The 12,487-nt window shown below is 50.9% G+C and overlaps 4 protein-coding genes across 4 annotated transcripts; 1 reads left to right on the forward strand and 3 right to left on the reverse strand.

Moving 5' to 3' along the window:
* Window positions 1-117: 117 nt before the first annotated feature.
* On the reverse strand, window positions 118-1,744 carry DSM5745_11323 (zinc metalloprotease; the record flags this gene model as incomplete). The annotated part of the gene is made up of 5 exons (XM_026753339.1): window positions 118-350; window positions 409-601; window positions 661-1,407; window positions 1,472-1,654; window positions 1,730-1,744. 5 exons carry the CDS (start codon window positions 1,742-1,744, stop codon window positions 118-120), a joined length of 1,371 nt encoding a protein of 456 aa, XP_026598112.1.
* Window positions 1,745-2,454: 710 nt separating this feature from the next.
* Window positions 2,455-4,134, reverse strand: DSM5745_11324 (translation initiation factor eIF2 subunit gamma; the record flags this gene model as incomplete). Its single annotated transcript, XM_026753340.1, has 3 exons — window positions 2,455-2,485; window positions 2,562-3,548; window positions 3,611-4,134. 3 exons carry the CDS (start codon window positions 4,132-4,134, stop codon window positions 2,455-2,457), a joined length of 1,542 nt encoding a protein of 513 aa, XP_026598113.1.
* A 646-nt stretch (window positions 4,135-4,780) lies between these two features.
* On the reverse strand, window positions 4,781-6,320 carry DSM5745_11325 (putative 60S ribosome biogenesis protein Mak11; the record flags this gene model as incomplete). The annotated part of the gene is made up of 2 exons (XM_026753341.1): window positions 4,781-5,338; window positions 5,388-6,320. 2 exons carry the CDS (start codon window positions 6,318-6,320, stop codon window positions 4,781-4,783), a joined length of 1,491 nt encoding a protein of 496 aa, XP_026598114.1.
* Window positions 6,321-6,949: 629 nt separating this feature from the next.
* eaf1 (MYB and HSA domain protein) lies at window positions 6,950-11,656 on the forward strand (the record flags this gene model as incomplete). Its single annotated transcript, XM_026753342.1, has 5 exons — window positions 6,950-6,993; window positions 7,076-7,216; window positions 7,323-10,198; window positions 10,253-10,410; window positions 10,463-11,656. The coding sequence occupies 5 exons, from the start codon at window positions 6,950-6,952 to the stop codon at window positions 11,654-11,656; spliced, it is 4,413 nt and encodes a 1,470-aa protein (XP_026598115.1).
* Between the last annotated feature and the right edge of the window lie 831 nt (window positions 11,657-12,487).

Consider the following 12,487-nt stretch of genomic DNA (forward strand, 5'->3'; position numbering starts at 1 on the left):
TCTTTCGATTTGTTCTGCTGATCAGGAAGATTAGGTATTCAAAATGAGGCTTTCCTTGATACCCCTATGGAAATTTTGCAAGGTCATTGTAGCAAAGGGGTCAATATTATCAACCACTTAAAGTTCGCGGTCGGCAGCCTTGACAGGCTTATCACTGTCTTCCTCCTTGTGGTCTGTGACCTTTCCGCCCTTCCAGCCAAGGGCCTTGAGCCTCTCGGAGAGAATTGGGTGAGAGTAATGGTAGCTAGCGTACATCCAGTCCGCATCCATGGTGCTCAGGTTTTGGATTTGGAGCTTGAGAAGCGACTGGGAAAGCTCCTCGGAGTATCCGAGGTTCACAGCAAATGCGTCTGTGAATTATTAGCACGGTATTCATCACCACAATGTTTCTTCTGAATGAGTGCGTACCCGCTTCGAATTCGAACTTGCGACTAAGGATGTTCATCAGAAGCTTGACGACAGCATCCATTGGTGCCAGGGCATCAGAGAAGAGAAGGAATCCAATCATGATAGGCTGCTCGGTGTGAAAGCCGAAGGACTGGTAGAGCGATCTATTATTCACGAAGGCCGAGAAAAGAGCGAAGATATAGAACATGTGGAACTATGGGGTCAAGTCAGCTATGGTGCCCAAGTAGTGATGGTAACTGTCGCAACACATACTTGAGCAATGCCGAACAGCTTGGTGGTGTGGCTAAGGCTCCAGTGGCCAAGTTCGTGGCTCAGAACAGCGACCACTTCCTCGGGCTCGCTTTTCTCAATCAAGGTATCGTAGATGACAATGTGCTTCTTCCAGGGGAGGCCGAAAAAGTAGGCATTGCTGTGTGCACTGCGCTTGCTACCGTCAATGACATGCAATTCCTGGAGTGGAAAGTTGAGCTTCTTCGCCAGATTCTCAACGCCAGTCTTGATTGCACCGGGTTCAAGAGGAGACAATTTGTTGAACAAAGGCAGAATGACAATGGGGTAGATGGTGATGGCGAAGACCTGAACGAAGACACCAAAGAGCCAAAGGTAGTAGAAGCACGAAGTCCCGGTTTTCTGAACGATCTTAAGGACAGCACTGATAATGGGAGTGCCCAGAACGATACCGAGCATTTGTCCCTTGAGCAGGTCGGAGATCCAGAGCTTCACCGTCTGCTTGTTGAAGCCGAACTTCTCCTCAAGCACGAACGTGTTGTAGTAGGATATCGGGAGTGAGAGAACAGTGCTTATGAGGTTGAATCCAAAGAGAAACAGGAGCGTCTGGGGTATTTCACCCTGGAACCGAGCAGGAAGGTATTGCGCCAACATAAGGCCGCTGAGCCCCCATAGCTTGGGGAGCACATCGCCATAGATAAACGCGAGATTCTGGACTTGACCATATAAACCGGAGATGAAACCAAACTTTGCCTTTGCGCGACCGTATGCCTAAAAATTTTGACAATCTAGGTCAGCCAAGGCGTCACTCTTCGGGAGTCATCTAGGTACTTACCTGACTCTGATCATAAACCTTCTGAGAGACTTCGCCTTCGAGTACCTTCGGAGCCTTGGTTCGCTGAAGAACCTTGTACTGACGAAATGACAGAAGCCCTTCAAGGATGAATTGCCCTAGGGAAAAGCCGACGAGTACGTTTTTCCATGGGAAGAGGGGGCGGTCCAGTAGACGCGCCAGTTGCTGCAAGTCACGGCATCAGCTCCGCAGTCCTGGAAGATTTTTTGATGTAGAAACTGCAAGGAGCTAAATACTCACGTCGAGAATCCACATGGTAGATTGCCAGCACAACAGCAGAGGTATAGCTAGGTGCTGTAGTGTTGAGTTGTGAAGGCGGACAAAGGACAGCTTGAAATAGTCCCAGGAAAGCCATTAATGATGCAGCCTATTAGTCACCCTCCGCTGCAGATCATCTTCTACGTGCTATTGTTCGATGTGCATAACTGGAGGTTCTACTTTGCGTTTCATAGTAACTACTATGAGAAAACGCAGCAGTAATGATCTTATTGAAGTTCGTTGCATTTCGTAATCCCCTTGAATAGCTCGTCTAATGTCCATAGAAGTCGAAATCAAGAATGCGATAGGCACAATATAAACAAGTTTTTTCCCACTCCCAAAACGAAACAGCGTCATGACACTCATCAAAAGAAGTGGCCGTTACTACTTCATCCATCTTCTTGTCCTTTGATCAGCCGATCCACCCGTCGGAAATACGGCGCCCGTGATTTGCGAACCTTCAGCGGACTGACTTGCATGGGAACTCCCACGCGTTCTTGTCTTTGAGCTCTCGGCGGGTGGAAGAGGCGACATGTAGACCTTCAAGCGTTCTCTATGCAGAAATGACGTCTGATATACTCATTTATCACCACAGCACCTCTCCCCTCTCAAAGTCGTCCGCTGAGATTCCCTGGCAAAGGGGCTTCTCGCCCCTCCTCGATCACCTTCCGAGGCCTGGACTGAGCTTGGAAACATGTCTCCTCAATTTAGTTGACAATGGGCTCAAGGGTGTTACCACTGCTTTTTGTTAGACACATATACCTGTGCTGAGGGGATAGGGCTTGGGAATAGAAGACAAGGGATTTCAACTTACGCAACAATGTTGGCCCAACCGATCAGACGCCAGTGCTTCTCAATTCTTCGGCTAATGGCGATCTTCTCGCCGACTTCGGTACAAGCAGGGCTGGTCAAGCTGAGCTTAGCAGCATCGGCCTTGACACCGACAACCTTCGCACCAGTGGCCGTGGAACCAATGTTGACCATGAGAACCTCGTTCTTCGCCAGCTTGGCAACCTTGGCCTGCTTACCGTCGGCAGTCTTGACACCCAGAAGACGGCGCAACAGGAAGTAGTTGACCTCCAGTTCGGTATAGATGGCGGGCAGACGTCCGCGGTGTCCAAGGACGAAACCGACCAGACGATCAGCACGGCAAAGAGTAGGGTCAACACGAGTACCGACACCGATCAACCCACCAGGGACGGCGAACTTGAGGTCGTTGTGCTCGGCGAAGAGCGAGACGACCCGCGAAAAGATAGGGCGACATTGGATCTTGCCATTCTCGTCCTTGGTAACGAGACCGGGTCGGATTTCAATCTCGTCGTTCAGCTTCAGCACACCGGTCAGAATAGAACCACCAGCAACACCACCCTTCAGCTCGTCGATCTCCGCACCGGGCTTGTTCACGTCGAAAGATCGGATGACAATCATGTGAGGGGAGGCTGTGAAATCGCGAACGGGAACGGGGATGTGCGAAACGAGGTACTCGTTGACGGCGTCGATGTTGTACTTGAGTTGCGCGGAGATGGGGATGATGGGAGAACCGTCGGCAACGGTGCCACGGATAAACTTCAAGATGGACTGGTAATGCTGCATGGCTCCGTCCTCCCTCATCAAGTCAACCTTGTTCTGGAGAATGATGATGTGGCTAAGCTTCATGATTTCAATGGCTGCCAAGTGCTCCGAGGTTTGAGGTTGAGGGCAAGTTTCATTTCCGGCGATGAGCAAAAGAGCGGCGTCCATGACGGCGGCACCTGAAAGCATAGTACTCATGAGAATATCGTGACCAGGGCAATCGACGAAGCTGTATTGAACCTGGATTAGCAAAGCAGTCACTACTCCAACGGGACGCTCGATAATACGTACGAGACATGTCTTAAGAGACGGTAGTGACCGGAGCATCCATCCCTCTCACATGGCGGGTCAACCTCCTTCTCACTCTTATAACTCTTGTAGCATGTCGGCCGAGGGCAAGCGGGGTTGTCGCACTTGTAAATTTTGGCGTTGGCATAACCCAGCTTAATGGTAATGTTTCGCTCCAACTCGTTCTTGAATCGGACAGTCTGAACCTCGGAGATAGCCTTCACCACCGTTGACTTTCCGTGAGCGACGTGACCGATGGTACCAATGTTGATCGTAGCTTGGCGGGCGATAATTTCGGGCGACAGAGGAGTTAGTGTGGAAAGATCGAGTGTCTCTGGGTTCGGTTGCTCCGGGAGCTCTGGTCGTGTTGGCTGAGAGGGTATGGACTCCTTCTTGATCGCCGACTTCAGGGGCTTCTCCTCCTGCTCGAGAGGCTCTTGGTCCTCAATGTCATCCTGGCCGTTGGCGTTGAGAATGGGGGAGCCGGGCTGGGACTCGTCGTCTGAAAAATCGCCGTTGGTAGCCATAATTGCACTCGACAACGGGTCCACAGAAAAAAAGAGGGGGTAGAGGTGAGGGTGGGAGCGTTGACGTCGAGTGCTTGCTGGATGAAATTTGCTGGTTTTGCAAATCGACGGAGGCGATACGATCTTTAGGCCTGCACCGAGTTTAGTGGGGGTTGGTTTTGTGCAGTGGAGAGCGAGCAGGCGGTGGGCGGCGGCAGATGCTTTCTAGACAGCATACAGGTCGATTCTTGTTCTTTTCCCTCAGTTTAAATCTTACTATCTTGAAATTATGGGGGTTATCTTGTGCTGCATAGACTTTTTTGCTGGTTCTCGTTTGGCCAGCACCAGATGATCCGCGATGCTGGTTGGCATGGCCAACATAAATTGATTCAGGTGTGACTCATTCTATACCGAAATATATTTTTACTCCCGCTTAGGATACCTATGTATTCACGAAGCTATGTACTAGCTTTTACCAAGTCCAGCACAAATACTGACTAGTTTACATGGCGCTCAAGTGTACATGGCGTATTAGTCCAAAGCCATAAGGCCATAAGCAAGATGTGACGAGATGTAGACTTCATATTTGTCTCGTTCTTATTCATAATTTACATGTCAAAAGACACTGGGTATATACAACAGAGCAGTACCATTCAAGTACTGACGCCTATTCATCACCACTTTCCTCACTACTCGAAACATCCTCACTTCCCTCATCAGTAGACTCGAAATCCTCTGGCGTGGGTTCCTCAGCGGGCATCATGACAAAGGCTTTCAGACAGGTGACTCGATTTCCCGTCTCATAGGAGTTCAAGAGCTTGCCCACTTGGAGATCCTTCGTGTCACTAGACTTCTTCGAACCAGCATTGCGTAACTGGGCTCCAAGCAACCGCCAGACACGCACGACACCTTCACTATTCGCCGTGACCACCGCAAAGTCCTCGCCCTTGACCCCCGGCTGGCCCTTCAGGCTTAGTATCTCAAGGCCCTTTACCCTTCCCGGAAACCCTTGAGATTTGCCTCCAAGCTGCGCAATTGGCTCGGCGTGCGGAATAGACGAATCGTCGTCTTCGTCTGCTTTTCGCACGTTCTTCGTTGAGTAGAATATGACTCTGCCATCTTCCGTGGAGACTGCAAATAGCTCATCATCGCCCACCGAAACGTACTTGATCTCGTGCAATTTGCTTCGGGGTCCCGGAAAGACTCTGCAAATCGGCGTTGAATCCTGTCATCATGTTAGAGGAATCAATTGGCAACGGTGATAGACAGCTCACAATCCCAAAAAGCACAGCACCCCATTCAAACGCTACGGCGAACTCTTCTCCAGCCGTGTTCCAAGCTATTTTTCTTCCCTCTCCAGTGCTCCATCTGCCCTCCTTGACGCTTTGCAAAATCTCCCTGTCAAAGTTCAATACTCCGGCTTTCTTTCCCGTGACCAGGTTCCACAGTCGCATGCACTTCTCTCCCTTCCCCACACTCAGCATTAGCTTCATACTTGGGTGTACGGCAAAGTCATTGACACCAGACGGAGAGCCTCCGGGAGGTGCGGTATCACCACTAGGTCTGCCCTGGACCTTGGGATGAGGGGCTTTAATTGTAGAGACCACGGTCAAATCACGAGTTTTGCTGACTGAAATGGTGTTATCCTCAGCAGAAGCCAGCAGCTTCGACCGTGAAGGAAATACAAGAGAGGTGATAGGTGCGGCATGGTGAAGCAGGGCCCCAAGCTCCTTGTTCTTAGGATTTTCTAGAATCGTGTTACCGGCGAGGGTGGGAACTGTTGGATAGTGCTCGTTCACTGTCGGAGGCGCCGCAGACAGTGTATAGAGGTTGACGCGCTCATCACTACCACCGCTAGCCAAAATGACTCTCGGAGGCTCGGTAGAATCTGCCTTGGGCAACGGGGACAGGGCCAAACACTTGATCGCAGACGAATGGGCTTCGAACAAAAACGTATCCACAAATTGAACCAGTGAGGAACAATCAGAGGGTTCCTTGCCTTCATCTGAATAGCATGTCGATGAAATGGATGCCGTGAATCCATGTAGGACTCGCTCATATGAGCCTGTAACTATTTGTAACGTGATAGAGGCACTGTCGGTTGGTTCGGAGGACGAATATTCTCTTTTTTTTGTCGATTTGGCCAATTTTGCCGGTTGTACTGGCTGAGGCTCTTTGGCCACTTCATCTCTCTTGCGTTTGGCCATTACTGAAGCTGTATTGAATGCAGAAAAGAGAAATTTGTGGTGGCTCGTTGACTGTTGAGCATCAGAAAGCGGGCAACTTTTTTTTCTGCCAGACATTTCTCAGAGGCGGTGTGAGAAACTGGGGTGCCCGGCTTGGCGGCTTGGCGCAGGCAACAGGACGCTCTCTGGCCCAGCTTGATCACTATCGCGTCAACCACCTCAAACTTGATTTCCAGGGACACCAAGTTATATTGCTTGTGCACTTAGTGCATAGCACCTCTGGGATGCGGATTGGAATTTGAGAGACTTAACTGCCCTTAACCTAAGACAAGCCTAGCTGTAATCTATACCAGTAGACCAGCATACCTCATCCCAAGGGCTCCCCCATACCTGCTTCGCTGCTCCCGGTACCCTTCCAAAAAGCTTTCCAGTCAACCAACCACAACTCGACACCCTCCTCATCACCACGAACCCTCCCAAAAATCCCTTCACAGTGCCATCTCCGTGTTGAGTATCTTGCATCGCAGAACACCACAACCACAACCATATCATCTCTCCAGAGCGATTTTTTCCATCTGGATGACTTCGCTCAGCCTATTCCTCTTATTTTCAGAGCGTTAATCGGATGTTGTGTTCTTGAATTAGACTCGATGCTCCGGGAAGAGCTTCTTCGGTCTAAGCAAGATGAGATCGCGTGAGTATATTTATTTTTCAATGATTAATTTTAGTATAGTGCATTTTGCGATTTGATTTCATCGCTCACTGATATTTTTTAGACGTTGTTTGTTGTCGCGGAAGCGCAAATTGAGCGAGCTCTACTTTGCGACCGTAGGCTACGCGGGCGCGACCGACACTTTCGCCGACTCCGCGTATCAGGAAAAGGAGCAGACCTTTCTCGATGCCAACGATATCACAAAGTAAGTTATACTAACACATCACCCCCAACTATCTTGGTGCCTCATCTATATGTTTATCTATCGTTACTATATACCTCACGATCGCGCCTTGCTCACTGTTTCCCAGAGGTCGTTGGTTCAACGAAGCCACGCTCCCGCCCCTACCCAGTTATCCTGAGCCGCCGGTGCGCGAGACAAAAGCAGCCCCATTACTTGTACCCGCGTCAATCCCAGCGACTTTCAATGTTGTTCCGGCTAGCCCGCTCTCGCGAGGGGAGGCTCCTGTGCATGAAGCTGCTTCGCAAGGAGCTCCTGGGCTTGAAGCACAGAAAGCCACAGCGCCGCAGTTAGCAGAGGAGCAGCTGTCTCGCCACGGCACACAACCGCATGACAGCAAACCTTTACTTCTACTCGCCCCCGGAGCATCTGAAGGCTCACAAAAGCTTGATGGACTTGCTGCGAAGGCAAACCTGCAACATGGTCAAAAAAGCATCTCTTTGCCGGAAACTCCTCGCAGCTCCCAGGACTCTATCGACGGCATACCACGTGCAGATCAAACAGACACTGTTAAAGCCGTCTCACCACGCGAGTCAGCCATCTCCACGCCGAAGCCCCATCATGATCTGCACGAATCTCCGCTTCCAGGTCGCCCCATCCATGTCACCGAACAACCCTTATCCCCCGTCTCGTCCGCCGGGCCATATTCAAATAACACACCCGCTCCAACTGCTGGATCGCCAGCCACAAGCGCTACTGAGGAAGCGGCGGAGCCGGCCGAGAAACTTCCTACTCCAAAACCAACAGCGACTGTCCAAGAACAATCAACTTTTGTTCCGACCACCCCAGATGAGCAGCTTCGCTTCGAGGAGGCGCAGTCTCTCCAACAAAATGCTCTCCTGGCGAGCCAAGTCAAAGACGGCGCTGGCGCCGGGCCATTGGCAAATCAGGTTATCTCAAAGGATCTGCCGTCGACTTCCACGGCGACGAAGGCCACAGAAGATGCACTAGAATTCGCTCCGGAAGGAACCCTACCGGATACCGAGAAAGCAGTCTCGACTAGTGATGCTACAGCAGAGCCCAAAGCTCAGGCACAGCCAACACCGGTCCAAGATGTAAGTCAAGCAGAGGTTTCCGCCAAGGAGGCAGCGCCAGCTCCTCAGGCGACCAAGAAAGCAAGTCCACCCGTCCATCCGACACCTCCAATCGAGAGAATGACAACCAGAGTATCCTCCGGGGCAATCCGTCACAAGACTGTGTCAGAGATTTTGGGCGAAGCGCCGAAAACACCAGTTTCCCCGGTTGAAAAGCCACAAGCGGCCGAGAAACCTACTGATCTGTCACGAGCTGGTATCGGTAACTATGCGGACTCTGCAAAGCTACGCCTGAAAGATAGAAAAGCGCGCGAGAAGGAGAGAAGCAAACGTTCGACTGTTGTCTTTCCAAAACAGCAGCAACAGGATAAAGGTGCCACTATGGATCTTGTCCGCCAACAATCCGGCGATCTGGTGAAAATAAATGAAGAGCAAGACTATCTCTTTACTTTATTCCAGAATAAGGCCTACGCTCCACCCCGGAGTACTACTCTGTCTGCGTTGCTCTCCTCGGCACATAAAACTTTATCGACGAATAACCATCTTCTAGACTATCAGGAACAGATGGATTGTCGTATTTTACGCCGCATATATGATCTTCAGCATGCCAACAGATGGCCTCTGCGTCAGTTGAAACGCTCTGCTGAACCACCTCGGCAGGGGTCTCATTGGGATGTCCTTCTAGACCATATGAAATGGATGCGGACAGATTTTCGGGAAGAACGTAAGTGGAAGCTTGCTGCAGCGAAGAGTTGTGCGGATTGGTGTGCCGAGTATATTCACAGTGATCCCGAATCGCGGTCGATGTTGCGCGTCGAAGTCAGGATACCACCAAGAGAATCCCAAAGGAAGAACGAACCACAAGCCACTGCAATGGTTTCCCCTGCAGCGGATTTGGGGAACGACGCCATGGAAATTTCTCACCCTACGCCAGATTTGGTGCCTTCGAATGAAGAAGAAGATTCGGTCAGTGAAGGGTTCGTTGATGAACCACGACATGATATACATGACACTGTTGCTCCAGCAGCCATTTTCTCCTTGGGTTCTGATGAGTTCACGTTCTCCTTGGACATGACGCCGGCGGCGCAAAAACTTCTGGATGAATTACCTATTTACACACCTGTTCAGATTGCTCCAGATACACATCTTCCAACTTTCAAAGAGCCTCCAGATAGGTCGTGGAAGACTGAGATTCTTCCCGTTTCCAAGTATGCTCGCGGGAAGATTGTGTTCCATGAGAATGAACCAGCCAGAAAACGCAGCCGCTATGACTATTCGCAATACGACTCTGGCTCTGAGCATCCTGTCCGGGATCTTCCGCCCGAACAGACAAACGTTGCCCTATTTCAGCCGGAGAACAGGCATATTCGCGATCGCATTCATCCAGCCCAACCTTTTAGACCACCCACCGAGTATCCCATGCCCTCTCTCGGCTTTCTGGAATCAAGACAATCGTCTCAGTGGACTTACGCCGAAGACGAAGAACTTCGCAGCCTTGTCGAGGAGTATTCGTATAACTGGTCGCTGATATCTAGCTGTCTTACTCCACCATCCCAGTTCACGTCCGGCGCGGAGAGGCGAACACCTTGGGAATGCTTTGAGCGCTGGGCAGGAATAGAAGGCTTACCTTCTGACATGTCTAAAACACCGTATTTCAGGGCTTATCACCAACGGATTGACACTGCCCAGCGTAATGTTATGGCACAACAGGCTGCTGCTCAGCAGCAGCAGCAACAACAACAGCAGCAGGGCAATGGCGGCGGTAGTCAGCCGCCCATGCCTTTGATCCGCAGGAGAGGTACACAGCCTATCCGGGTTGACCGTCGGAGGTCTTCCAAGCACTTGGCGCTCCTCGACGCTATGAGGAAGCTCGCCAAGAAACGGGAGACTATACTGCAAAAGCAGCAACATGGTAAGCACGAGATAATCGAGCACGTTGGAAGAAGCTGACTCTGTTTCTCTCTAGCTTCACAGCTCGCTTCGCTGAGAAAGGCCAACGAGGCTAACCAGCCGAAGCCTCCGATATCATCCCCCGCGGAGTTCAGCCGTCTGAAGCATGAACGTGAACTCAAACTTCAAGAGAGACAGGAGCAATACCGCCAGCAAATGATTGCTCAACAGAGGGTGAGTTTGCTCCTTACCTTCATAAATGCTGCATAACTAATGTGGTTTCAAGGCGAGCCTAGCGGCCCGTGCTGGTCAAATGCCCAACCAGCAGCAAATGATGAATGCTCCTGGGCGAGCGCCCAACCCGATGCCTCATAACTCTAACGCTCCTTCTGTCGCGACCAATACTCCGAATGGTCTACCAAACGGAATGCCGAATCCATTGGCTAATATGCCGAATGGGGTACCACAAGGTGTTGGCGTCAATCAGGCTAGACCTCATGTTCAGGGAATGCAGGGAAATGGTGGGGTGGTGAATAATCAGATGCCTCCTAACCCCATGGCTATGAAAATGATGCCACAGACTGGGATGCAGCAAAACAACGGCGCCCGTCCCAACATGCCAATGCAAGCGTCCCCGGATAATGCTCGGGTGATCCGAGAGGCCAATCGCCTCCAAGAGCAACAGCGGCTCCTACAATCCAGACAGCAGCCTCCCCAGCATTCACTCCAGCAGCAACAAGCACCGCAACAGCAGAACCAGCAGCAACAATTGTCCCAGCAGCCCCAGCAAGCCCAGCAACAGTTCCACGCCCAGCCCCAGTTTGTGTCCCAAGGATCCAACTCTCCCAACCTGAACATGCCCACTGTGAACGGTACTCCAAACAACCAAGCCATGATGGCAGCTCTCCAGGCGGGAGGCGGAATGCAAAGTCCACCCTTCCATAACACTACAACCCAAGGCGTTTCTACACCTTCCCCGCGCATGGGCCAACCGAACACCCATTCAGGTGGAGCTGTGCCGACAACCATCAGCGCGATCCAGAACCAGATCCAAAAGGGCAATCCAAACATGCCAATAGAGCAAGTCAGACAACTAGCCACGGAACAACTCCATCGGTACTCGCAGCAACAGCGAATGTCCCAGGTTGCCATGAACGCAGCGGCGGGTAATCTTGGCGTGCAGCCCAATTATCAAATCCCTCATGATGGTAATTTCCAACCAGCTCAAGCAGGCATGAACGGCACTCCGAACATGCAGGTTCCACAGGCCCAGGGATTTTCTCCCATGATGCGAGTCTCTCAACCTGCTCAGCAAAACCGAGTGGGAACTGGGAGTTCCCCTGCGATGGGTGTAGCTGTGCCTCAACAGAGTCGAAGCGCGACTCCGCAAACTCAACGCAGTGGCAGCATTCAGACAGGTCCCATTCCAGGCGCGAGCAAGAGCCCAAACCATCCTCAAACTCAAACTATGGGTGCATAACCGCTTACCTATACCCTCCAAACTTCCCCGTCTCTTCAACTGTAAATATTATCTTTACCAACCTTTATTTCACCGATTCTCTTCAACACCCTCTCACGACCTGCAATACCACGACCGCGCAACAAAACCAAACCCCAACCATCCCCCCGTCGATGATTCTATCTTATATCCCCTACAATCTTATCGCTTACTCCTTCACCTACATTTCCACATTACCTCTACCGCTTGCACGCTCTCAAAATCCCCTTATTCTTCCCAACCCCCTTCCGCGCCAGTCTAACCCCGGATATTGCGATGCATGATCAATGATCGGAACCTTTTCGGGGATTTCTTTTCTTATTGTACCACTTGTACCGATAGGGCAGGCACGAAATTTAGCGATGTATTAGGATGGGCGCTTGGAATAGATTAAATTCTAGGAAAGGAAAGATTATTTGCGGCATGTTATTATTCTTGAGAAAAGACTTTACTATTATTGCGCATTTCGTCCTCGTTTATGAATGCTCCTGAGACTAGAGCTTGTCGCATTTGTACCGCAAATCAGACACCAAGTCCAGCTGTCTCAACTGCAAGGATAATAACAGCCAAGTGTACCGTGTCCACTCATCCTGACTATTGGCCACTTGTTCTTCATTGGTGGACGGTTGCAAGGACTGAGAGATATCGAAAGGGTCCCCCAACAGACATCCGAGACGCTAGGCAGACTGGGCCTCCTTTTCCTCAACCTTCATGTGGACATATTTGGTGAGTAGCGTAAAATCCTCCTGGAAGGGTTCATAACATCGGATCACTGGCTTTGCGCGTTTTTTCCCGATGCTCCTTGACCTTAAC

This window comes from Aspergillus mulundensis, assembly GCF_003369625.1.
Source record: "Aspergillus mulundensis strain DSM 5745 chromosome Unknown scaffold_24, whole genome shotgun sequence".
Classification (NCBI taxonomy): Eukaryota; Fungi; Ascomycota; class Eurotiomycetes; order Eurotiales; family Aspergillaceae; genus Aspergillus; species Aspergillus mulundensis.